The 26,923-nt window shown below is 37.8% G+C and overlaps 1 protein-coding gene across 1 annotated transcript in view; it reads right to left on the bottom strand.

The window, feature by feature from the left end:
* The window catches only part of LOC145987196 (uncharacterized), a 153,873-nt gene extending 129,841 nt beyond the window's left edge, over nt 1-24,032 (bottom strand). The window contains exon 1 of the mRNA XM_083121713.1: nt 23,597-24,032. Coding sequence (XP_082977839.1) covers nt 23,597-23,642 — 46 coding nt within the window. The 5' untranslated portion in view covers nt 23,643-24,032. The remainder of the gene's footprint in view (nt 1-23,596) is intronic.
* Between the last annotated feature and the right edge of the window lie 2,891 nt (nt 24,033-26,923).

Below are 26,923 nucleotides of genomic sequence, written 5' to 3'. Positions count from 1 at the left end.
AGCATGGAGAAGGCTAATGTCTATACCTCTTAAAATAACAGTCATTTGTTAGGAGCACAGAACTGTATGGATGCGAAACACGTGTAGTGGCTGAAACAGATAGGAAAAGGCGTTCCCTGTATAATGTGGTGCTACAGAAGAATGTCAAAAATCAAGTGGATATCCAGAGAAAAAAAGGAAGATGCTCTGAGGCATAGCTAGAGAAGCCTATGGAAATCAATTGCGTAAAGATGCAGGCTGGTAAGTCATGTCCTGAGACATGAAGGTATAAAGAAAACCGTAGTTTGAAGGAAATATTGAAGGAAAAACTACATTGGCTGTCCAGGATGAGGTACGTAACCGAGAATGTCCCGTAAGTGAAGGCTTCAACGCCAGATCTTAACTCACCCTAACGTGGGGACGAGAAGCCTTCCCCAAAAGAAGTAAATTCAGGATTCATTCGAGAGCGAGAAACTCATCCGAGAACATGTATCAAAAAAATCGATAAAGATGTGAATAGCGAAAGTTACATGGAAATGAATGCATTAGTGGAACACAAACAAATAGAGAAGTGCAACAGAGTAAGAAAAATATAATATGCACAGTTTTCCTCAGTAAATATGTACAGGAACAAAGGAAAAAGAAGGTAGGAAAGAAATATAGGGTGCGGCAATGAATCGGGCATTTTAAGCACTCCACGCTTTACATAAACGACAAGAAAACAAGCATAATTACGTCAAAATGAACTAACAAAGGAAGATACAATCCTACATTTTGATTTTTTTGAAAATAGCGTTACTAAGATGACCTCCATTTCGTTTCACACCCTGTCAGTATTGGGTATGTTACACATATCATTGCGCAACATGTTCACAGGAATTTAAGCCACATCTTCCCGAATCCGCTCTTTAAGTTCATTGAGAGTGCGTGTGTGTGATGATTGGAACACTTTGGCTTTCAAATATTTCCAATAGGCTATTAAAATGTTTTCGAAATGTACGCTGTGTGGACACGTAACCACCATTGTTCTTGTATTATGCTTTTAACTGAATGGTGAAGCAGGGGCTGCAAGATGGCGGTAGTCACGTGTTGCCTCTGACGCAACAAATATGCAGTGTTTCATATCGCCAGATTCATTGCCTCGCCCTGTATGAAGTTCGCAGGGAAATAATTGGCGAGGGGGAAAATATTTGAGCAAACCATCCTTAGGGTTGACCACTCAAATAAGAAGACAAAAACACAAGTGCATCCATAGTTGGCAACTCTGATCTCCGTTCTCAGTGGAGGCAGGTAAATCTGTTTTAGAGGAAAATTGCGTTCCCCCTCATGAGGTGGTAATGAATGCGCGTGGAGATCCCCCGCTGAAGGCGGCGACGCATAATTGGTTATGTCCTGAAACCTTCCCTTAATGAAAACGTCCAGAGGTCGTTTATTAAACCGTGGGACAAAGAGCACCGCAGGACACTTGAGGGGCCATCATAATAAACCATGAAGTATGGCGTCAGGATGGTGGTGAGGTGGACAGAAAATCAATCGGTGACTGGGGTATGTATGGTGCTGCAACGGATTTCCTACGGTTTTTTAACCATGGATTTTTATCATTGGGCGATAATACGGGGAAGTTCGAGTTTCATAAAATACATACCCACACATAAGGGTGTCACCGTACAACTTTTACAGTGTACAGAGGACATCAAAGCAAACAACTTCTCTTAATAAAAATTTGCTCGTTGACACCCCATTTCGAAGGTGCAAGTTAACGAAAAACGGTATTTTCTATCCTGCGTATATGCAACCGAGCCTCACAAATTCATGGTTGCCAGATACATTGATTTTTTCTAACAGAAAGAGACAAAATCGATAATACCAAGGATGCAGGAGTAATTGATATTTGTTATACTCTAGTTATTGTTTTATTCTTGTTACATATATATGTGTGCGTGCGACTCATTTGTTAATTTCTATTTTTTTCTCTGTTGATATCCTGATATAAAATGGATTCTCTGTGTATTCAGGATTTCTCAAATAAATAATAAAAACATAAAACTGTATTTGTAATCCTGGCAAACAAAATGCTTTCCACCTATTTACTACTTGAATTGAAACAGTTGCATGAGATTTCTTCCATTACATTTTTTGTCTAAAACGTCAAAGCAGCACTGAGTTTCAGGTTGTCTACACAGTGAACGTTGCCTCTACAAAGTGAAAGTTGCAATAATGCTGCCTAATCAAGGTGCCCTTGGTTCGATACCCGGTGGAGGCACGTAGTGGCTCGGATCCCACTTTAAATTGTAGGTCCAGTCCCAATTAGCCTTGCTGTGCATAAAGTGGACTTAAAACACCAACTCAAACAAACAAACAAACAATAATGCTGCTGAGAGTAAAGCTACAGAGAGTGGAATAGTCAGTCCAATTGTCACGTCTTCACCTATTCCCCTCCAACTTTACCTATGCTGCGGATTCGGACCAGAACGGTACGGGAATTCCAAGGGTGGAACTGTGCTCTATGGAGCGACCACAAGGAATAAACCTTGGACGAAAAGTCTCCGCGGAGCTTTCCCTTCTTCCGTTCAGCTCGGGCCATAAGAAAGCATGGTCCACTTTCCCCCTGCCCTCCTAGCGGGAGTAGGGTGCACAGGAGGCGCGGGTCTGCGCAGGTTTCTTTGCGTGTGGTTCCACTATAGGAGGCAGTAGCTGTCGATTCGGACACGGTCTTCTTGAGTCGGTGGTAAAACTGAAACGTGTTGAATTAAATATAGCAAAACAAGGGACGAACATGGGTTCAGTATCTTTCATTTAGGGAACCTGAGAAATCTGACTATGTGCAGGTTTCAACGTGCGTGGGCGTGCCAAGTCGCCTGGCATCCACAGAAAACTCAATACCTACCGAATGCTTTCATGTGTTGCAATACGAAACAAAAATCATAACCGTGAAAGGAGATGCGCTCGCAGATTATGTTACTGTATCGCATTTGCTTGCCCGTCCCCTTTGCGACACAACAGGCGAAACGGGACCCTCGCATAGGGGGACCACAGAGAGATATTTCATGTCCCCGTTCATAATTAATAAGCCCTCTCCCTCTGCTGGTAATTGCATTAGCTTCCCTCCCCCTCCCCCATTCCATCGCCACTTAAAGAGTCCGAAGCGTTCTGCGGCTCATGGAGTGGCCGACGTCTCCTTTGTGAGGCCGCCCGCTTCTTGGTCCCTTGCCAGAGGCCGAAAGCCCTAATTTTCTTTCTCGAAATGACGCCGGACAAAGCTCCATTTTCACTTGCAAGAATGGGGGAAAATGGAAAAGCCGAAATGAACAATGGGAAGATCCTCTGTTTCTTTGTATCTCTAAATGACTGAAACTGGGCTTATTTTCATTGCAAAGAAGCTTCGTTCCTTAGCTTCCAAATGCTCTTGGAAGAGACCAGGGGATATTTAAAATGAAGAGGCGGAGAATTTCAAACAGCAGAACCGCACTTTCTGAACTTACGATTCAGTATTTCGAAAGAGAAAGTCGTTTCCTTTATAATTTGGAACAAGGTTTGCCATTTTAGAAAGTCCTTTATTTAAGGCAAGCTGGAATAACTCGCTTCCGTTCGTGGCGGCAGGAAACGCACCGTGCGGTGCGAGCCTCACGCCTGCACACTGCCCCTCAAGGCCAGTCAGCAGCAGTGCAATGGGGAGACTCTTGCCTTGAGAGGTAAACCACAATGCGCTGAAGAGCGCCCGCATTTACACGTAACCTCTTTTTTTATTCTGCCAAGATTGCAATGCCACACTGTAATGTTATTCGCAAATCAGATAAACGATCGTAACCGGCAAAGCCTCTTGTCTCCATCCTTTCTAGGGAACCACCATCTGTTTCCTCTCCCATGATTAAAACGCAACAATGCACTGTTATTAATCATTCGACAAGAGGTCTCTCACTGCGCAAGCGCGACCGACGAAGCATCCTGTCTCAATCCATTCCTCCTTTCCGCCCCTCCTGCAACGCTACAGCACCGTTGCTCGCTCTGCTGACCACCTGTGCATACGAGCATTGAGTTTTGGTTTTAAGACTACTTTATGCACAGGAAGGCTAATCGGGAGTGGACCTACAGTTTAAAGTGAGATACAAACCACTTATGCCTCCACCGGGTATCGAACCCGGGACCCCTTGATTATAAGGTGACGACGTTAACGTGCATACGAGAGCGTTCTTTCACAAATAAGGCGCGTTACCCAAACCGCGCTGGTAATCTGGCATTTCCAGCAACGGAAGGCATGTCTTGCATAAATAAAATTGCGCTGATTTTCAACACACAATAACGTATAATACAGATTTGAAACAAAATGTAAGGAAGGTTGAAGAAAATTTGAGTTAAAATGATCTGAAAGCAGAAAAAGGAAATGGGAAGGAAGGACATTTCAAGAAAAGAGGAAGTAAATGGAAAAAAATGAAGTGGCAGAAATAGATATGAAATGACTTAAAGAAAAAAGAACAGAAAATTAAAGGAAAGAGAATAAGTGAAGGGAAACGAAACGAAACAATGGGAAATAAAGTGAATGAAATATTACAAAATGGAAAAACATAAAATAAATTAAAGGAATGAGCAAGAAAAGAAAGGATAGATAAGGAAACGCAATGAAAGGACAAATATATAAATTTAATGAGATGAAAGAAAAGGAAACAGCTTAAAAATAAAGACAATTGAAAGAAAAGAAATTTCCCAGAAATAAACGAAATGAAATCGAAAAGAAATGAATGAAGGGAAAAGCAATAACATAAAAGTAAGTAAAAGCGAAAGCATAAGATAAAGCAAACAAGAATAAAAGAAAGGAGGATGTATTCCAACTCGCATCGTGTCTCTCCTGTAGCTCTAGACGTCGCCTTAGTGTTAGCGTCAGATGTTCATGGATAATTTCAAATTTGATGAGTTGCTTGATATTTCTACTATGTTATTAATACAATTCATTGCACCGGGGATTCCTCAGTCAGATATTTCGATTAGTATTTTTATTAATAAAGGTATCTACCATTAACATTACTTTCCACTTCCAAAAAAAGATATAGCTATATAAATATTTTCTATACACCATTATCAGTGGCGGCGATTGGGGGGGCGGGGATGGGCAATATCCCTCCCACTTTTAGGTTTGCTCCCGCACTATACTAAACCTTATCTACCAAGGGAAAGTAAACTGTCCTTGCCCTCCCAGTTTTTGGCTACTCGCGAAGATGAGGATGAGTGATGATATGATGAAATTGATGAAGGAACACTCACAAAGACCATCCATACCCGGGCCAGGATACGAACGCTGGACCCGTGGCGTCGTAACGCGCTGTGCTAACCACTCCTAAACGGAGGTCGGGTTACGCATTGCCTCAGAACCATATTTATTCCATCAGTAAACTCACTCGCGTTGAGTGGAGGTATCATTTTTCACCCTGTTTGCTTCGTGGGTTCAATATCGATTTTAATATTTAGCCGAGGCCTCTTCAAGGACTGCCCCGTCTCATATACACGATGGGAACGTATCACAGAAAGAAATTTTGAGCCAAGAAGATATCACTCGCCTCCATATTTTAAGAAGCACATCCTTTTTAGCAACAGTGTTGAATCCAGCCACTATCCTCCGCAGGGCAGGTGCGGGACATCAAAGTTCACGGAGAAATGTCATAGGCATCAGGTTATAATACCAATAAAACAATAGTACTATTTTAAAATTTCACCTTACTTCTAACATGTAATTAAATTAAATTTAGTGTAATTAGGTATAATTAACTATCATTTTAAGAATGATATTGTGAGAATCAATAAAATAATATTATAGCATGCAATAAATTACATTTACAGGAAACTAACTTGGGCTTCTAGTGTTTTTACAGCAGATCTGGGCATGACATCATCAATGAAACTTTGTGTGTGTCCCCCTTCACACAAGGTTGAAGCTCATCCTGAGTTAGCAAAACGGACATAATTTATATTGGTTCATTATTTTTACGTTTAATTATGTAGAAGACTGAATCAGTGCTTATTATTACGAAAAACTCAGAAAAAATACGTTCTACGTTAAATTAAAGTGAATGATTGATTGATTAGTTGAGTTCGTGTTTTAAGTCCACTTTATGCACAGTAAGGCTAATTGGGACTGGACCTACAGTTTAAAGTGGGATCCGAACCACCATGTGCCTCCACCGGGTATCAAACTCGGGGCCCCTTGATTACAAGGCGACGACGTTACCACTGCCAAAGTGAACATGGTTGTCAAATTTCTTAGCTATTATCCGAACGCTCTGACAGGTTACTTAAATTTTCGGGTGGGGGGGGACTTTTATTAATTTCCGGCGGGATTTACCCTCGGGCCACCCCCTGAATTCATCACTCTATCTGTGTTGGCTCAGTAATGGAAATATACAGGTATTGGACAAAATAATGGAAACACCTGTGGAAGTCGGAACATCATGTATTAATACGGTGTTGGGCCACCTTTAGCATGCAATGCAACTTGGATTCGGGACGGAATAGACCGATACAAGTCCTGAATGGTGGTGCATGGAATTTGAAGCCATTCTTCATGCAACACAGCCTCCAGCTCAGGTAGAGGCGAAGGAGGTGGAAATCGACTCCGCACCCTGGTTTCCAAAACAGCTCACAGAGGCTCGATGATATTCAGATCTGGGGACTGGGTGGGCCAGGGAAGATGTTGAACCTCATCAGCATGCTCTGGAAACCACTGTTGAACAGTGCCAGCAGTATGAATGGGGGCATTATCATTCTGGAAGATGGCATTCCGGTTTGGAAATAAGGTTTGCACCATTAGGTGGATCTGGTTACCCAAGAGTTCTATACACTGCTTATGAGACCCGACTGTGTAATTTGACAAGGGGGCTGCCGAATACCATGATATAATGCCACAGACCATAATAGAGCCGCCTCAATGTTTGACAGTCGGGCGGTGACAGTCCACATCGTATGCTGCCGAGGCTGTTCGCCATACAAACGCGCGTCCAGCACTGGGGAAGAGGGTAAAGGTTGACTAGTCTGACCAAATGACATGTTTCCAGTCCTCCAACATCCAAGTTTTGTGGTCATTGCACCATGCACATTGCCTTCGAGCACTCGTCTCAGTTATTAGGGGCTTGGCAATAGCAACACGCCCATGGATACCCATTTGATGCAGTTCCCGCCTCACTGTTTTGCATGACATGGGGTGTTTAGGTGCTGATTAAGTTCTGTAGTCACTTTGGAGGCCATTGTTTTCTTCTGCAACGTCACAATACGCTTCAAGGCCCGGTGGTCCATTTCCTGCAGCTTCGTCTTTCAACCACTATTGTGCTTAGCAGACCCTGTTTCACCGTGCACTGTGCATGCGGTCATGACTTTCGAGACCGTGCCACGTGTTACACCGCATAACTTCGCTGTTTTGCTCACAGATGCTCTAGTGAAAAGGGCACCAACAATTCGACCTCTTTCAAACTCCGTCAGGTCGGCTATACTGGTCACTCACTACACCTGAACAACGTGCACTACCACACTGCCTCACTCTACTGTCAGTGCACAGTCCATACTACCTGCAACAAACAAGAGAAGGTTGATTTCCGCCGTGCTCAGTGTTACCAGGTACATTGAAAATATGGCCCACTTCTGACTCGTGTTTCCCTTATTTTGTCCAATACCTGTAGAACTGGAATAAGTAGTATGATATACTGTTGGAGAATCATATATTACAAACCACGGTTAATCATGAAGTGTTATGATTGGTAACACTGCAAGGACTCGACCCAGGAACCAACCGGATTGGAACCCAGATTTTTCTTTTTCGTTTCTTTCTTAAACTGTTGTCTTACACCCCCTTCTTTATTCTCGTTACTAAACACTCTGCAAACTCCTCTCACTAATTCTTGACAATTCTCCATATTTCCACTACCGAACATACTAAAGTAGCCGATACTTCCCAGGAAATCCCTCCCTACTTCTTTCCTTCCTGATGATGTCCCGGGTACCAACCGTCGTACCGATGTTCATCCCAGTCCGACCAACTCTTGCTGGTGTCCCGCAAGTCTCCTTGCATGAAGCACCACTCGTTCTTTCATATCCCTTCCTAGTATTAATACCTACATCTCAAAGCCAATAATAATACCTCACTGTATCAAACATAACATACTAGAACATAGACCCTGCACCTCATATTCATGTATTCTTGTATTCATAAATAATATTAATGTTAAACACTAACACATATTTACTTTCTACTATTAGTAACCTTTATCTTAATTCTCTTACCTCGTAGAATGATGTAAAACCAACTCTGTTCAGGAAAACCGAACATATCTTGTTCTTCACACTGGGGCATTCATTCCAATGTCACAGTGAATTATTGTAATCTTTAAATGGAAAATAAAGGATGAATCAAAGAAAAGCGGGGGCATCCGTAAAAATTCGCGGAACTGACGCCCTGGGTTAATTTTCAGGTACCAGGGCATAAGCGCATACCTCTAAAAGTAGTTTGACTACTTTTTGATCCATCCGTATACATAAAATAATAATCTTTCCATGCAACCATATTTTGTATATTTTATATGAACCTAAAATGTTATGATTGTTAAGTTTGTCCATTCCCGATTAGATTTTGTATCCATATAACTAGCTTAAAATAAACTGTTCTTCCCTCTAGATAAGTGCATTGAGATTTTGGTTCTCTTCATAAGAAACTATCCTAAGCGAACTGTAGTATTGTATTTGCCAATATCTGCGATTGTTTTTAAAAGATGAATAGACCCAATCGAGTGTTATCATGCGCCATACGTGTTGCGTTTCCTAGGCAAAACGGCACGACACACCACTGCCATCTACTAACAAAATTAAGTACTATGCAACTAAAAGATACAAGCGGCCAGTGACAGCCTTAGCACATTCACAAGTTGCTAAGGCTGTCGCTAGTCGGTCGTCTAAACGACCCTCTCGCAGATTTTGTCGAGTCTGGCAGATTCTCCACGACACAAAGAAGTCGAGGAACATAGGAGAAAGCAGATGTAATTTAATCACCAGCAGTTCGACACACACACGCGGGGGGAGAGAGATAAATATTATTTGTATGTTTCATCTTTTATGATCTTTTTCTGCCATTATTGGTTAATCGTGACAATTAGGAAAAATTAGGGCTGAGCCGCCATCGGCATCGGTGAGTATCGGTTGATTTTCTTTTACCGATACCATCCGATACCAAAGATTTTCAGTGTCTACAAGAGCGGGCAAAGGCAACAGCTCGTCTCAACATTTGTCCTTTTTAAAAGTTCGTCCACCCTTCCTTGTGACAGATTGGGAGACCAGCACAGGAAGTTCCATAGACTTTCCTCGAAACACTTGATAAAATCCCACTCTCCTGGAAAGCAGATGGTAAGATCAAAGGCATGGGTAAGTGAATGCTGAACCTAAACGTGACCATGAGGGCATGGGACTGCTTAGTTATCGCTGTGGGAAATAAACCATTCATTGCCAATTCTTGCTTGAAGCTCGTGGTCGGAAGATAGGTGGATGTTTCTAACCCACCCGCCGCACTAATACCGGGTCAGGTAGTTGCGGAGTTCTTGGAAAAGGGGATTGAAGATCACTGTGAACTTTGCTTTGTATCAGGTTTTTGATTGATTGATTGATTGATTTAGTTTATTTTACTTCGCGTTTTGTGCCTCTTGGCTAATTTGCAAAGATGGGGATGAAATTATGAAATTGATTCACAAACAACCCAGCCCGAGCGGGATTCGAACCCGGGACCCTTGGCGTCACAGCGCGATGTGCTAACCACTCGGCCACAGGCTCCGGCTCAAGCGCGATAGGGAATCAGCAATTTATACTTATCCTCTTCACTTCTGTCTTTCGTATGACTGCCGGTATCGGCCAATGATGTCTATTTATTTCCGCCGGAAGCCGGCCCCCATGGCGGAGTGGTTAGCAAATCGCGCTACGACGCCAGGGTGCGAATCCCGGCCTGAGCATGGATGTTTGGGAGTGTCACATCATCACTCATCCCCATCTTCCAAAATTAGCCAAAAGTGGCAAAAAAAAGCGAAGTAAAATAAAGCATATCAATCAATCAATAATTTCCGCTGAGATTAGATTGGGAATGTACGGTTTTGAATCACAGTACTAAGAAAGATAAGCTAATCGGGACAGGACCTACATTTTAAAGTGGGACCCGAACCACTATGTGCCTTTACTGAGTATCGAACCCGCGATCTATTGATTACAAGGCGACGGCGACACCATCGGAAAGGCTCTTCTAAAGATTTATGTACACTGGTGTACATAAAATATTAGTCAGGAACTTTACTTTTCATCAAATGGACGTACCATCATTCCTTTTGTTATTCAATAAATATTCAATTTCTTTTACTTCTTTGACATAAATGTCCTTGCCATGACTGTTGTTTTTACATAAATTTCAGCGGTCTTAACTACACGTAAGCCAGATGATGAATATTTGTTGTTTGTTTGTCTGATGTTATAGCGTCTTTTTACTATTCATATAATAACAATATTTTTTAGTCAAGAAATAAAGAACAAAATAGGTATTAACGTTGCCTTTCCTCCGTTTCTTAGTCTCTGGTTACATACAACAATACTCCACACGCATCAGAGAAATTAAGTACTAATTAATTATTTTTCATATTATTACAAATAATTGTATTAACGTATTAAACAGAAACGCTTTTATTATTATATTTCTGAGACACTTGGCTCGGACTGGCTCCCCAAATTATATTTTTAGATACGTGCCTAGTGATGTGACGAGTTGGTATGACTCGGTAACTAGCATTTGTTATTTTGTACTGGAATTATACAAGTATCGGTATCGGTATTGGTGGGTATCGGTCATGGTATCGGTAAATGGTGGTATCGGCTCAGCTCTAGGAAAAATGATTATTAGATAAAATGTATGAGAAAACACAAAGTAACACCTATAATCAAATCAGGATTCAAACTCGGAAGACTGTAATGGTTCTAATCTTGAGTGACCAGTGGCGGCGATTACGGGAGGGCGAGGAGGACAGCTGCCCTCCCACTTTTTGCTCCCTTACTATGCAAAACCATATGTATCAAGGTAAAGTAAACTGTTCTTGCCCCGCCCCCCCCCCCCCCAGTTTTGACACCTAGTCCCCCAGTTTTGGAACCCAATCACCGCCACTGGCTGTGAAATATGTCTACGAACATAGATACCGAACATAAATTCCAGGCTCTCTTCTTTAACCATTTTAATTTTATCATCTCTAAGAAGAAAACAAATATAAAATTCCTTCACCCTTTCAAAACCGTTTAAGTAATCTCTTCGTTGATCACAAGCATAATGGTTGAGCGGAAGAAAACTCTTTGTACGGCCTTAACTCCGCCATTTAAAACAAGACCTTAATAAATAAAAAAAATCATAAACAAATTCAATTTTTTAATGCAGACAATCAAATTTTCAAAGAGGGCATGGATTTAGGTAACAATTCTTTCCCTTTCATACTCCAGAGAGCCTCCCCGGTGGCACAGTGGTAGCGTCGCTGCCTTGTGATCAAGGGGTCCCGGGTTCGATACCCAGTGGAGGCACAAGTGGTTCGGATCCCACTTTAAACTGTAGGTCCAGTCCCGATTAGCCTTAATGTGCATAAAGTGGACTTAAAACACCAACTCAACACCTTTCATACTCCAACTTGGAGGTAAACTACACACACTCTTCAAACATAAGTAACACGGCTTTGTTATTGAATAATTTTAATACAAAAAGTCTCATAATAATTTTGCCAAAAAGATTCATAATTATTTTGCAACAAAATGGATTAATTATAATGATTGATGCAGGGAATGCTTTTATCCTTGGACCATAAGAATACCGCAATATTCAACAATAATTAGGTATTGTTGAGAAACTACAGCTGTAACTGTGCAACTACAAAAACAATCATAATTTTTTTAATGTGATGTACATGATAGGGCAAGATAAGTATTAGGCTTAAAGTATTTATGATAGTACCATAATACTTTAACGATAACTTGGTTAAGCAATATGAATGTTAAGCTATCATGAGGGCATATTACAAGTATTGTACACTTTCATGACCTGCATGTGTTTATATTTTTGGGCTTTTATCACCTGTACATATTGTTTTGTCTTTTCTTTGTTTCTGCTTTTTCTGATGTATTCGAAAAATATCAGTACGCGTTTTCCTCCCCGGTGGAGTAGTGTAAATGTCGGCTTGTAATCAAGAGGTCCAGGTTCGATACAGGTGGAGGCACATAGTGGTGATGCCACTTTCAACTGTAGGTCCAGTCCCTATTAGCCTTTCTGTGCCTAATGTGGAATTAAAAACAAATATGTGTACTGTTATTTCGTGGTTCACTGCATTGCAAGTTAGGAGCAGAGGATTTCAACTATTACTGAAGGCGAAGACAACTTGTTAAATAGGTATACATTTTCTTCCTTATTATTTTAACGTGAGGTTATAACGTGCGCTATAAACACAACCTCGACAAAAATACATAAGTTGAATTTCACTCTGAATATATTATTAAAACATTACAGCACATCCTTAAATGCTAAAGTACAATAACTACTACCGAAACGTTAGGAGTTTATAATAACATTTTCCATTTAACTGACATAACGAGAAATATTTCGGATTTCGTTTTATCTGCCGTATATCTTACTAATTGTTTTCTCGAAATTTATATTTCCTCCCTTTTATATGCACATGTAATTGATTTCAAATTATACAATATAGCTGGTCCCCAATCTATCCTAGAAATAAAGTATTACTTCTTTCATTTATAGGTAAGGCACGTAAAGAAATATACATCAAAACAAGAGGGTAGATAAAGGTGAACCAATCAAAGATATTAAATATTTACTGGCTGATAAGAAACGTTGCTATCTGAAGTTTGGCTCACGTAGTCACACAGTTAATCTTTCGGAAATTGTATAGAATAACCTCACGATATTCTTATACAGTTTCAAACTTAGTTCTAACTTCAGAAGAAAATATATAAATCACTTGAAAGATATAAAACTGACGTAAAACAAAATGCACCTTACAGATCTTATGGTTCTAAGGCAAAGTTTGTTCTAAGTTCACTTCATGCTCACATGGGCTAATCGGTACTGGACCCACAGGCTAAAGGGAGCTCTCTACTGGGGGATCGGACAAGGAACCCATTGACTGAAGGCCGCGTGGCTTCTGTTTACAAGAAAATTTCTCCATATTACAAAAATGAGCTTTTGCAAAAATATACACTGATGTGGCAGTTATTACTAAAAGGTGTCAAGTACACTTACCGGCAATAAAAGATAAAAGTGATACATTTAGATCCTGAAATACACGTTTCCCTGCAAAGTGTTATGTGCGTTGCCTAACTCCACGGCGGTAGTAAAAGTTGCCGAAAATTTGCTAACATCCACTTATCGCCGTAGAATGCAACACACAACACTTTGCAGGATTTAAATGATCCATTTTTATGTCGGTGACTGTGCATAAAAACTGATAAAATAGCAGCATTATTATTATTAAACATAATGATTCTTCATTTTGAACCTGCAAAGTAATTTGTTAGGTTAGGTTGCATGATGTGGTGCTTGGATTTGTAGTGTTTTGTAATCGCAGGTTCAAAATTCAGAATATACCATGATCGTTAAGTTGTACATTTTGTTAACGGGTTCAATCTACATAGTTGCCAGGTCTGGCGAACAGTGGCGCCAATTAGCCATTGCGGCGTTCCTGGCAGTTGGTTCTCCGACGAAAGGCTGTAAGGTACAAATGGGCTTGCGTCCCTCTTCCAACTGAACTAAAGAGGCCCTCACAGATGGTAGAAACGCATAGGCGCCGACTCCATGGGGCTTGGAGGGCTCGACCCCCCCCCCCCCCCAATGTTAATGATGTGGGGGAAGAGCCCATAAAATAATTTTGCTTAAGAGGATCTAATGTATTATTTTGCTTCTCTTGTAAAGTTTACTCTCAATTGTGCCACATGAACTTAACTTTAAATACACATTTGAAATGTTGTAGACCATCATATTTGGGGGCTGAGACCGCTAAACCATCAACTTTGGGGGGGGGGTGCGGCTATGAACGGAGACAGCCAAACACATGACTTATTACTATATACTAAGTATATAATTATGAGTATTGTAAACAACTTTACTAAAAAGAGTTTCAAAATAACGAGGTGATATGACAATTATACCAGTTGTTTAGTGAATTCTGAACAATTTGAGGTCGTAAACACGACTCTCAGGCAATATTGATATGTACGACATTTAGTTATCCTCGAAATCTCTTCCTCTAGTCCAAAGAATAAAGGGAAAATAATTCTAAGGTCTTTGAGTTTATTTAACACTGGCTTTCAATAAAGTACGCAAGGAAAGCTTATGAAAAGTCTGTATTGCGAAAGCGGGAACGGCTGTGATCAAAGGCATTATTGCTAAGGGACGGCGTGCTATGTGTTTATTTATTATTGCAAAATTAAATTTAAAATGTAAAATATTGTAGCAAGAACAAAAAAGTAAAACTATTTGCCTACGATTTGTATTAGCATTTATGTAAATAATTAAATAAAACTGTTAAATATTGTAAATATTCGCTATTTTTATGGGTACGTCAACACTAAGGTTCTTTGCACCCGTCACATGTCCTTTCTTTACAAGTCTGTTGCGGACATTAAAACACACCCATGCCCTCGCCGGGACTCGAACCCGAGACCTCCGAATCAAAACGAGTTGAGTCGACCAACCAACACGCTCGGCTACCGAGGCCGGCATAAGACTGTTATGTTTACCTCTTAATGTAAATGCATAGCCTACTTTTAAATAAAAATGTTAATTGTTATCTAAAAAAACAAATGAACAGACACACGTTTTTCATGTTACATTTCATTTGCATGAGGAATATAATAGCTGCTTAAAAACTGCTATACGAAGACGTAATTTTTATTTTTAAAAAGGGAGGGAGTGAGACATTCATTCATTTATTTCAGTGATCAGAGCCCCCAATAATTTGGCAAGACGTTGCCGTTCGTTGTGAGGCCTTGAACTAGCATCTACCTGTACCAATACAAAAATAAAATCTCATCAGTTGGAGATTTAGGACCAAGGGCCAGGACTGTAGTCGAGGTGATACGCCGAATTTATTTGTTTGTGTCAATTATTATTATACATATATTATATGCACAATACTATAAATTGGTATTAGCCTGCAGTGTGAAGTTTTATAAATAAATAAATACTAATTAGTACGGCTCGGAAGTTGATGCCTAACTAATCTCAAACAATGACCTACAGAATGACCTTAAAATTATAAAAATGACCTAAAAATAGTATTCGCTTTTAAAATAAAAGCTGTTTTTTTCCTTCATAAATTTCAACAGAGTATATGAATCAGTCAACACCTGTTGTTTGGTGTTTTAAACTACTGAAGGAAAGAGGAAACTGATTAAGTGCTAATATAGTTCTCTTTATTTTCACTTCAAGTTTTTTTCTGTGTAAGTCATTCACCCGCTTTCAGAGTGGGCCTTGCACGGTATACGTAGTCAGTAGTCGGTCAGCATCTGAAAATACAGTTGTGTTTCGCGTACATCAGATTATAATTGTTATAATATTGTGACTAAAGCCACAGATTAAAGCGATTTAGTGGTCAACAAGGGAATCTCAAAATAGGCTTCACATAAAGTATTTTAAGCGCTGGAGGATAAAAAATGCACCACAATTAATAATTTCATCCCTTGCCAAACATTTCAGTTAAAAAAAAATATTATATTCTGCATTTCCATTGACCGTATTTTCGATTAGAGAAGAGCCTGCTAAAAGGTTCATGTCAGGAATACATAAATTATGCTAGCAAATGCATTTAAAATTTACGACGCAACAGAGGAGAATCAAAATAAACCTAAAAATGAAGAAAAATGTAATAGAAACGACAGAAAACTGAAAAATGATCTGAAAGCCAAAAAAAGGTCGAAAAATGTAAAAAATACAAAAAGATTGTTTGATTGATTGATTTGCTTTATTTTACTACACCTTTGGATCCACTTTTGGCAAATTTGCGAAGATGAGGATGAGTGATGATATGATGACATTTATGAATGGACACTCCATGCCCAGGCTAGGATTCGAACCCGGGACTCCTGGAGTCGTAGAGCAACATGCAAAATGAAAACGATATTTTCTCGTTCTAACTTAAGGAAACGGATTAATATCGAGGTTAGCATTGTCTTCAAAGCTCAGAAAAGAAGATGATATTTCATCAACTTCCTAGCCCCACTCATTAACGTATATCTTCTACGGAGGCACGTGCCCTCCTAAAAGGAAATACTAAATACGCAACTGTATAAGTAATCGCTGCCACTGCATGTAACCATCATCATATGGATATATGTGTATGTCTGGGTGTTGATCTGGTATATTTTACTTCGCTTTTCTGCCGCCCGCCTTTGGCTAATCGTGAAGATAAGGATGAGTAATGATATGATGAAATTGCTGAAGGAACACTCACACAGAACATCCATGTTCAGGCTGGGATTCCCAGGACTCCTGGCGTCTTAGCGTGCTGCGCTAACCACTCTGTCACAGAGTTCGGCAACTATTTATAACAGTTTCCTGTTAACGTTGCGAATAGTACATCGAGCAATGTTCGTATCTTTGAAGAACAAATTTCACTTCTATCTCTCCAGTACACTGCATAAATATTCAATAGTAAAATAATTTGCAAATAATACCTAAATCAAAAGTGTTATGAAACTTTTCATCTCTTCATTATTAATATTAGATTCTACAAAAGTGGTAATTGAGCCGTATAAAAATAATGTTTTGAGTTTTTTCAGGAAAATTGGCCATTGTTTCTACTTCAGATTGCATGGATCTTCGATTCATTATACAGGGTGTCTCAAAGAGAATCATCCGATTTCAAAAGGCTATATATTTTTTATTTATCAAACCAGGAACTTGGAATTGCTTTTAAAATGCACAGCTATACATAAACTTCTACATAACAAATGTTCATAAGTGTATTGTGATAAACACTGTATAAAAATGTTCTTAAATAGTAGATATATAAAGGACATACTGACAAATATACAAACAAGATATAATGAAGAAAGTATGTGATGTCGCACTTCAAGATGTGTCTCGCCCACTGCATTTGACTATCTTCAAATGTTCTTATTTTCGATCCGCTGTAAGATCAATATGTTAGAAATTCTACTGGTTATTCTATTTTCATCTGTGCAAGAATCTTGCGTGCATAGTGTATGTGCTAAAAGCCATGTCACTCAACCTAGCAGCTAGAAACCTTACATCATGAGCCGTACAGCTACAACCATTATGAGTTTCAGCTACAGTTCATGGACAAAATTATATCGGAAGGAATATATAGGAAAGGAATATTATATAGATGATTGAAAATCATTATTTTGCGCTGTACATAACTTTATCCGCAATATTCTATCCGGTCAATAACTCAACAAGGTTGCACAAAATAACTAATCAAGTATAGATAATTTGAGTTGTCGATAACGTAGATACTACAAGACCTATAATATCAAAACTTTTGTAGATTGATACACCTACGCAATAGTATCTCAATGCAACGTAAACCAACTCGACCTATGGTTCTGTCTGTCCGTGCGAGGCAAAAATAGATCAAAAGTGACCATCCAACAAGCAGGTGTGAAGATCTAATATGTTCCACAATGACCCAGTAAGTGGGAAGTCCAACACTCGAAAGTCAACAATCGATATATGTCTCACGTTTGATATTTCATAGCAAATCGATATGTGTTTCACGTTTCACGTTCTATATTTCATAACAAATTGATATATGTCTCGCATTCGATATTTCATAAAAAAAATCTGTATATGTATTAAATTCGATATTTCATAACAAATCGATATATGTTTCACGTTCCATATTTAATATTAAATTGATATATGTCTCGCATTCGATATTTTATAAAAAAAATCTGTATATGTATTACATTCGATATTTCATAACAAATCGACATATGTCTCATGTTCGATATCCCATGTTCATGTCAACAATCTAATCATGTGTGTTCATTACTACGAATACAAAGATAATATGTATTGAACTGGAGAAAAAATAGGTTCCCGTACAATGTGATGTATAATATCTGCATCAAGATAGATCTGTTCATCTGTCAATGAGAGTTAAAGAAATTGACAGCAATCCACATTTTAGCGACCTATCCCAAAACAAATAGAAGTATATTTTGTATGAAAAATGCCATTAAGATGATTCAAAAACATTATTTTAAGAAAAAAAACATTTAAGAAACTGCAAAAGATACAGGATTAAGTTTTCTGTAACGAAATTGTTTAAATTAATTATAAGTTGTAGGGCCTCCTCGATGGAGGGACATAGTGGTTCACATCTCACTTTAAACTGTAGGTCCAGTCCCGATTAGCCTTATTGTGTATAAAGTAGACTTAAAAACTAAATCGATCAATCAATTATAAGATATGCGTTTTAGTAGTTCGTTCAAGAATATGTAACCAATAAACCTGGAATATGCCAATATACTGATCAGTACTCATGGGTAGGGACGTAAAGTTTTATTTTTATATTCCCATAAATTTCGATGTTTTAAATCGGTGTTATTTTCACATGTGTTTTCACTGTTCCTTCATTTCTAAAGTTTTTCACATTGCTTCAGTTCTAGAAAATTGAGACAAATTTCAGTTTTAATAACAAAAATAAAAAAAATTAAGGCTTACCTCTGTGAGAAATGACGACATTTCTTCCATTTGGAAAACTATTTCGTCTCATCATCCACTAAATATGAAATGTTTATTGAATGATATCACCCAAATCTTTGAACACAATTATACACATCACATTTTCGTAACAATGAAAAAAATCGCTCTGCGAGCTCAAAATAACCATTTCGTGTACACACACACATACACGCCTCTAATTCCCTCCCCAGCAACGCAAGTGCTTCTCCATGAATATTTTCCCATTCCTACGAAACTTCCCTTCTGGGAAGATCTCCCAGCGAATTCCTTTTCAGGACGAAGTTAAACACTCTCAGTCATGTCTGCGCGAAACTGCAATAAATGAATTATCTCATAGAGCTTCAGGTAGTTATTTTTTAATAGGAGAAGTGTTATCTACAGTTTGTATATTTCGCGGCGTTTTTCGCGTTAAAGTGCAAAATTCGGTAATATACTAAAAATGACATAATTCGCGATATTTCGCGATTCCGAAAGACCGAAAATTGCCTATTTAACCTACCCAAACACATTTTAAACACTTTATTTTTCTTTCCTCAACTTTTCGGTGTTATCGTTAACGCGAAAACTTTACGTCCCTACTCATGGGTTATATCATGAATACACGGTAAATGCAGTTCCAAATAGTTTGAATTATCATTTCGTCCATTGACTTGCAGTGTCATTTAAAAAATGTATTACCTTTTGACATTGTTAATGAGGAAAGACATTTGATAAGCTCGTCGAATCAATAAAATTCTTACCCTCATACATGAAGAAATAACTGACACCAATCAGAATTCGAATAAAATATTGAAAGTCGAAAAAATAATTTAATTAAATGAAATTATTTGATTAAAGTTCGAATTAAGTCTAAATTAGCATCTATACATATCCTAAAAATAATTCAAATTGGCACTCTATAATTAATCACTAGATGTTAAAAAATGTTTCAAATCAATAAAATTCTTGCCCTCATACATGAAAAAATTACTGACACCAATCAGAATTCGAATAAAATATTGAAAGTCGAAAAATAATTTAATTAAATGAAATTCTTTGTTTAAAGTTTGAATTAAGTCTAAATTAGCATCTATACATATCCTAAAAATAATTCAAATTGGCACTCTATAATTAATCACTAGATGTTAAAAAATATGTTTCTCTGTTACATACACCAAGCAAAAGACACCTATAGATTATCAGTATAAAATAAATAATCTTATCCTTAAAAAATCGGAAAGGGCAAGAGATCTAGGAATACTATTTGATTGTAAATTAACGTTCGCCTGTCATTTGGACAAAGTAATAAGCGAAGCCTACAAGCTTGTTGGATTTATGGGCAGGGGCTTCAGAAATATAAAAACACTAAAAATATTATATTATTCTCTAGTGCGCACAAAACTCGAATTTGGCTCTGTCATACGGAACACAGAAGTTCAAAAACATACCGAAAATTTAAAACGTGTACAGTCAAAATTATTGCGATCCATGAAATTCAAACTGAAAGGCAAATGAATACCCCAGGTTTGAATCACCTAATATAGCAATTTCATATTGACAGACTTGACCACAGAAGGAAACCCCCAGAGCTTATGCTACTTTGGAAATTTCTTAACGGTAAACTCCGATCTCCTCTATGGCTTTCACAATTCAAAATACGAATTCCAAACATTAAAACACGATCCAAGCATGGAACCTTCTATGTGAGCATAGCGCGTACAAATATCATGAAACGGTAACCTATTTGGAGAATGAGTGCGTTCTACAATGCTATAGAGGAGGAAAAAAGCATCGATTTGTTCGCAATGTCATATTCACAATTCAAGAAAACAGTTATGAATACATTGGCTAGAAAAACAGATAGAAATATGTTATGAAAATATACAGTATTGTTATTCTTTGTATTGTATAAGAAACTGTACTATTATAATGTGAACTCTGTAAATTGGTGTAAACCTGTTGAGTTCAATAATAAATAAATAAATAAATAAATAATAATAATAATAATAATAATAATAATAATAATGTAGTTCACAATTGAGGGGTCTAGTGATAGAGGGAGCTATGCCACTTTGACAAGAAATGGAAATAAATTTAGTTTTCTAAAGCATTGCGTTGAGTCATAATTTGTATAACAAAGGGTAATTTTTTTTTCTGAACATATTGTTAGGTAAATTATTCAAAAGGAAAAATATGAATTTCAATATAAATACCATTTATTATGAACATGTGTGGTATATTGTTGTAGTATATCCATGTGGAAAAATCAATCTAGCACATCAAATACTTTGAACAAGGCTTAAATACTTTTGCCTGAGTGTAAATCATGTTCACAGGGTTACATATGATCTACATAAAGACAACTTCATATGTCTTCTGGAGGATCTTCACTGTCCATTGTTTCTGTGGATTTTAGTTTTTGGTAAACATCATGAAAAACTGGAGGAATATAAGGCATTATTGCCATGAGAACTTTTAACTTCAGGGCTGATATTAAATCTAGCACCGGTTACTGCAACGCAATCTCTGCCACTCCTATTGCAGACACCACCAGTAAGTGGCATAGCTCCTTCTCTCACTCAAAATGGTGATGGGGTCACTAGACCCCTCAATTGACGTCAAATGTATGTGTGAATAGACGCGTGCATTCTATTTTTAATATTAATGCAAAGAGACCCAGGACACATTTTCAACAAGGTTTAACCTCAGTGGTGTTAAAATACTACAGATAACTGGCTGTAATCAACAACTTTAACATCACTGGGGTTAATCGTTAACCAAAATATGGTGTGGACCTCCTGAGACCACTGTCTGTGTTGCTATGTCACTAGTGTTTTTTCAGTGCATATTTCTTTACATTTTCAATCCTTCCCCATGTTCATCATGCTGTAGTATGTGTTCGCAAAGGAAATTACGAATTACTACGAATTTATTTTGTTTAACATTCGTATCGGAAACAAAACATCGAAGATAAGATTGTTTCATCACATCAGAGAATCTATTTATCTTGAGCTTGTCTGTTCATTGTGTTACCTGACATCATATTTTTCTGTGTATTTATAATCATAACCACGTTGACGAGAATGGAAGAAGTGAATTATCAAAGAAACTCTGCAAAGATATAAATGGAACTTGAACCCAGGATTCCTAGACTCGCAGCATGCTATGCAGAGACTAGAGCGTATAAAGGGATAGATACATTTAGGAGAAATGCTTCTAGTTCCACTGTTTCTTTACATTATAATAGCTAGTCACACCTAAACCATTTAAAAGTGGCTAACTTCCAAATTTGGTAAATATTTGTATGTACAGTCAGAAGCATAAGTGGGTGGTAGAGTAACGGGCTTAAAAGTTCAAGACCTAAATTTGAAAGTATATAATTATATTGTGTATGTACAGTTATAAATCATTAAAACACACATTCAATTCTTGTAATTTACTTTTCTTTTTGATACACAAGCTAGCTAATGATTAAAATCTAGAGGTAATACATGAGACAAGTTTGTTTTTCAGAATGGGATATAGTTGTTGAAATTGTTTTTTTTTAATAAAGACAATAACAAAGGCTACTTTTTCCTAACTGCACGTACAAAATAAAATTTGTACATACCGCGTTATTTTTAACCTTCAGTGTAATGTAGAATACATGTGTTGTTAACGTGAATCAGAGAACCTGCTTTCTTATTGAGAATTTCTAAGTTAAATATTAAATTCCAGTGACTAACGTAACACACAAGAAAAAGAAGACACCTTTATCAATGTATAAGACATTGTCTGTATTGACTGCATTAAATAAATACCAACATGTTATCATCACATCTAGAGTGGAATAACAACCCAATGGAGTAATGGACTGCAGGTAATTCTTGGATTTTTAAAATTATTTGCATCGTTTTTGTGCCTCTTCTGGCTAATTGCAAAGATGAAGATGAGTGATGATATGATGAAATTGATGAATGGACACTCACAAACATCTATGATTCGAACCAGTGGCCCCTCGCGTCATAGCACGATGCGCTAACCACTCCCTTACGGGGACCGTCGATAATTCTTGGGAGGAACAAAACGGAGAACATAGCAATCAGATTTATCCTAGCTTATATTTCATTCTATTTGCGCGTCGCAGATGATGAATGCACGTTTCGTATGTGAATATCTAAACGAGAACTTCAACATTAGTAACGAACATTTGCTCCCCAATGTTCTCTCTTCCAAAACAAACTATAATTTTCGTTCGTATGAACAGTACATTTTAAAAACATTATTGCCCATTAATCATTATCTGGAACGACAAAGTGTGCGTGTTTGTGTGTGTTTGTGTGTGCGTGTGTATATGTATGTATGTATGTTTGTATTACGTGTACGAGAAACTGAGAAAGTAAAAATAAAAAAGGTGAATGTCAAGATTGAATAAATTATGATTGAAATACTACTGTACATCGCATTACATTTTTGTTGGCTTTTAAAACATTTATTTACGTTAAATTAAAATTGTGACGTGTTTTACGTAATTTGCCACTTAAGAACTTCCTTTTTCATATCATGAATTTGTAAAGTTGTTGTATAACACTGCAGAAGTTTGATTATTGTAAAAAAAAATATTTAGAAACCATACTCAACTATTTGCATGATAATTTCGTAGCGTTAACTTTGTGAAAAACTCGTTAATCACGCCTTAAAAATATTAATTATTGCATTTCTATATCGTCTTCTACATTAGTCATAATCTTAATATTTGGAAAATTTTCTTGATAAAGACACTAAAATCGAGGCAAACAACAGATAAATTAGAAAAGAGAATTTCTGTGTTTCTTTTTTAAATCCGGGAACTCTTTCCAAACTTTTTAATGTGTACTGTTGGCGAAAAATCAAACTATCTCTTACCTGGGATGTGACAGAGAAATAAGCTGAAAATCTTCCAAAGAAACATGTCTGCGTAGAATTCCTAACCACATTCCCCCATGTAAGAAAGAGCCTGCGGATGTATGGCTAAAAAAATGTATATTTGGCTCAGAAATTTTCAAAGACAATTCACATTTTGCGCTCACACTACAGTTTCACTTAAAATTCATTACTTTCCACGCGCGACATAGGGGAGTTAATTCACAGTTATGAAACCGATAGTGAAAATACGTTATCGTGTATTGTTTATATATACCATAAAAAAGGAAACGGAATAAACAAAACACACTTCAAAACTGCTGTTGTTTGCGTCTTTATATGTCACTTTGCGAATGTAAGTCAATGATAAGTTCTAGTTTTAACCGAACACAGCGACGCGCGTTTATTTGTCGCTACTGGAACTTATCCGGGGGATTCCGTTTTTTGCGATGGTCGAGCTCCGTCGTGTTGTGACGGGTTGCGTGGCTCACAGGAGATATCCGTACTCCGCGCGCGTCTCAAAGCTTGTGGAGACAAATCACGCTGCAGGTTCTCACCGCGTTCTGGATTTTCGAGATGCGCGCGCATCTCTTTCCAGCATCCCTGTTCGACCGCGCCCACATTTTGCCTCCGATAACAGCTCTCTCTCTCTCTCTTTCTCTCTCTGCCCGTCATCTGTTTGTTTACTTGTTTATTCGCAGAAAAACATTGACTTTCGGACTGCAAAAAAGCTATACTTTTTCTTTATGTAATGTGACATCGTAGTGCTCGTGGGAAAATGTTGACAAAGATGCAGTTGATATGGTAGTTTAGGACTTGGTATGCCTACAGGATCATGTAAGATCTTGCAATATCGAAAAAAATTACTGTTGATAGAGATGAGTCAGCATAGAGAAAACTAAAATCAAACAGAAAAGTAAGTTAAAAGGGAAGTAAATAAAGTGTTATTTTCATAGGAGCGGAAAATGATCAGAAAAGTTAGTTGTTTATCTTTATCTGTAGTTTGTAACTTTCTAAAATGGCCGCACTTTTGTGAATTTTTTGTTAATGCATTTTGGAGGAAACCAAATATGATATAAAAACTAGTGAGGATAATTACGTTATGGAAGTCCAAAAATCTTCTTACAAAGAGTAGAGAAAGAACTGGAAGAAGAGAATGAAATATATGCGTGCAGAAACAGTGCTAATAACTTTCTTCACAAAAAATTATAAGTTTTGCCTTACTGTGATTATATTTTATTCTCATAATGATTATAAAATCTTTTCTACCCTAAATATTTTAGTACAATAATATAAACGTTTCATCTTTACAAGAACATTAACTTCGAGTTCAACAAAAAATATATGCGAAATCTTGCTATGAAAGTTGTGGATGTCACATAATAAATATTGTTAATGAAACACCAGTTTTTCTCTCAAAATGATAATCTATCGATAAGCTTTAATTAAATTAGTCAGTATCTGGCCAATGTTTTTGCTATATTGGTCTGATAAGTCAGAAATGTTGACTCTGACTAGTTTACACCATTCGTATTAAAATAAGAACGTGTTTGAAATGTGGGTATGACTCAATTTTATAGATTAAGGAAAGTGCTTGTGCTATAATCCCTCATTTAACCTAGGAAATTCTTACCGTCTGAAGTCTAAGATTTAGGGGATCATAGATATGATAATGCTGCCTCCAGCACTCGCTAAGCGAGAGGGACGTTTGTATCAGTAAAGGGAAGCAAGCCCCCTGAAAAATAAGAACACACTCCTTGTTTACTTGCCAGTGCCCTGACGTTATTCTTTATGATATTTGAGCTACTGATATGCTCAGAGAAACTGGTGTATTGTAACACTAATTAGAAAATTCATTACTGAAATATTGTATTCGAAAATCTGATAACTAAGTTATTATTAATATGATTTTAATTATGCACATTGGTGAAAAATTGTTCAAGGAGAATCCAGTACAAATGAGCCAGGTTCTAGTGGTTAAGAAATATAGGTCTAGAGGATAAAACATTTCAGAGGATAAAGGCAAAGTAAATGGAAATAAATGGTAAAAATTTCCTGGGGTGTAAATAGTGATAAACGATGAAATAATTGAACAGTAACAGACTTCGTATATTTGGGAAACCATATTTCACAGTTCGAACACCAAAAAGACGTTGAGAGAAATTTAATAAAATATGAAAGATTAAATGGAATTTCGAAAAGAAATTTTGGAAAACAAATGAGAAAATAAATTCAAATTAGATACCATAACATAATTTCGAAACAGGCTCTCCTACTGTATATGGCAGCGAAAGTTGGATTCTTCGTCAACATGATGGAACTAGAATAATTGTTCACAAATTATATTTTTGCTGCCATTAAGTGGGGTAATCTTACGAGATATAATTAGAAGTAAAGAAATCCGAAATAAATGAAAGGTCGGAACAATGGTGGAAGAAATTTTAAATTATCAGTTAATGTGAAATCAACATGTTCTGAGGATACCAGATAGCCGTTTGCCCTGAAAATTATTAAATGGCAGGTCAAAAGGGAAAATACATTTCGGAAGACCATATCGCCGATGGAATTATCAATTTTTGTAGTCGCAGAGCGAGCTTTGGTTACCCAGACCTGCAAGAGGAAGAAGATATATACTCTATGTGATCAAAAGTATCCGGACACACCGCGCAACGTGTGTTTATCATAGAGGGCGACACAGTACTGCCATCTACCGCGTGGAACACATAGTCAGCGAACTCAGTAGTCTGCAGACAGTGTAAGACAGCAGTATGGAATGGTCTGAGGAACTCGCTGACTTTCAACGTGGTCAGTTGGTTGGGTGCCACTTGTGTAGGAAGTCTGTGTGTGAGATTTTCACCCTCCTAAACATCCCTCTGTCCACTGTTTCCAATGTTATAGTAAAGGGATGTGTACAACCCAAAAGTGTGCAGGCCAACCTCCCATGTTGACCTCCAGAGACCATCGAGTGTTGAAGAGGGTTGTACAGCATTATCGTCAATCATCCATCGCCACCATCACACAGGAATTCCGAACTGCATCAAGATCTACTCCAAGTACCATTACTGTTTGGCGCAAGGTGCGGCAACTTTATTTCCATGACCGAGGAGCTGCCTATAAGTCAAACATCACACAGACAAATGCCAAACGCCGCCTCGTGTGGTGCAAGGAGCGTCGAAACTGGACCATAGAACAGTGGAAAACCGTTTTGTGGAGTGATGAATTACAGTACACAATGTGGCGATCCGATGGTAGGGTGTGGGTGTGGCGAATGCCTGGTGAACGACATCTACCAGCCTGTATAGTGCCGACAGTGAAATTCGGAGGTGGCGG

This window comes from Lepisma saccharinum, chromosome 4, assembly GCF_977018435.1.
Source record: "Lepisma saccharinum chromosome 4, izLepSacc3.1, whole genome shotgun sequence".
NCBI lineage: Eukaryota > Metazoa > Arthropoda > Insecta > Zygentoma > Lepismatidae > Lepisma > Lepisma saccharinum.
Note: the sequence above shows the minus strand (reverse complement) of the source record. Positions and strands in the feature narration are given on the sequence as shown.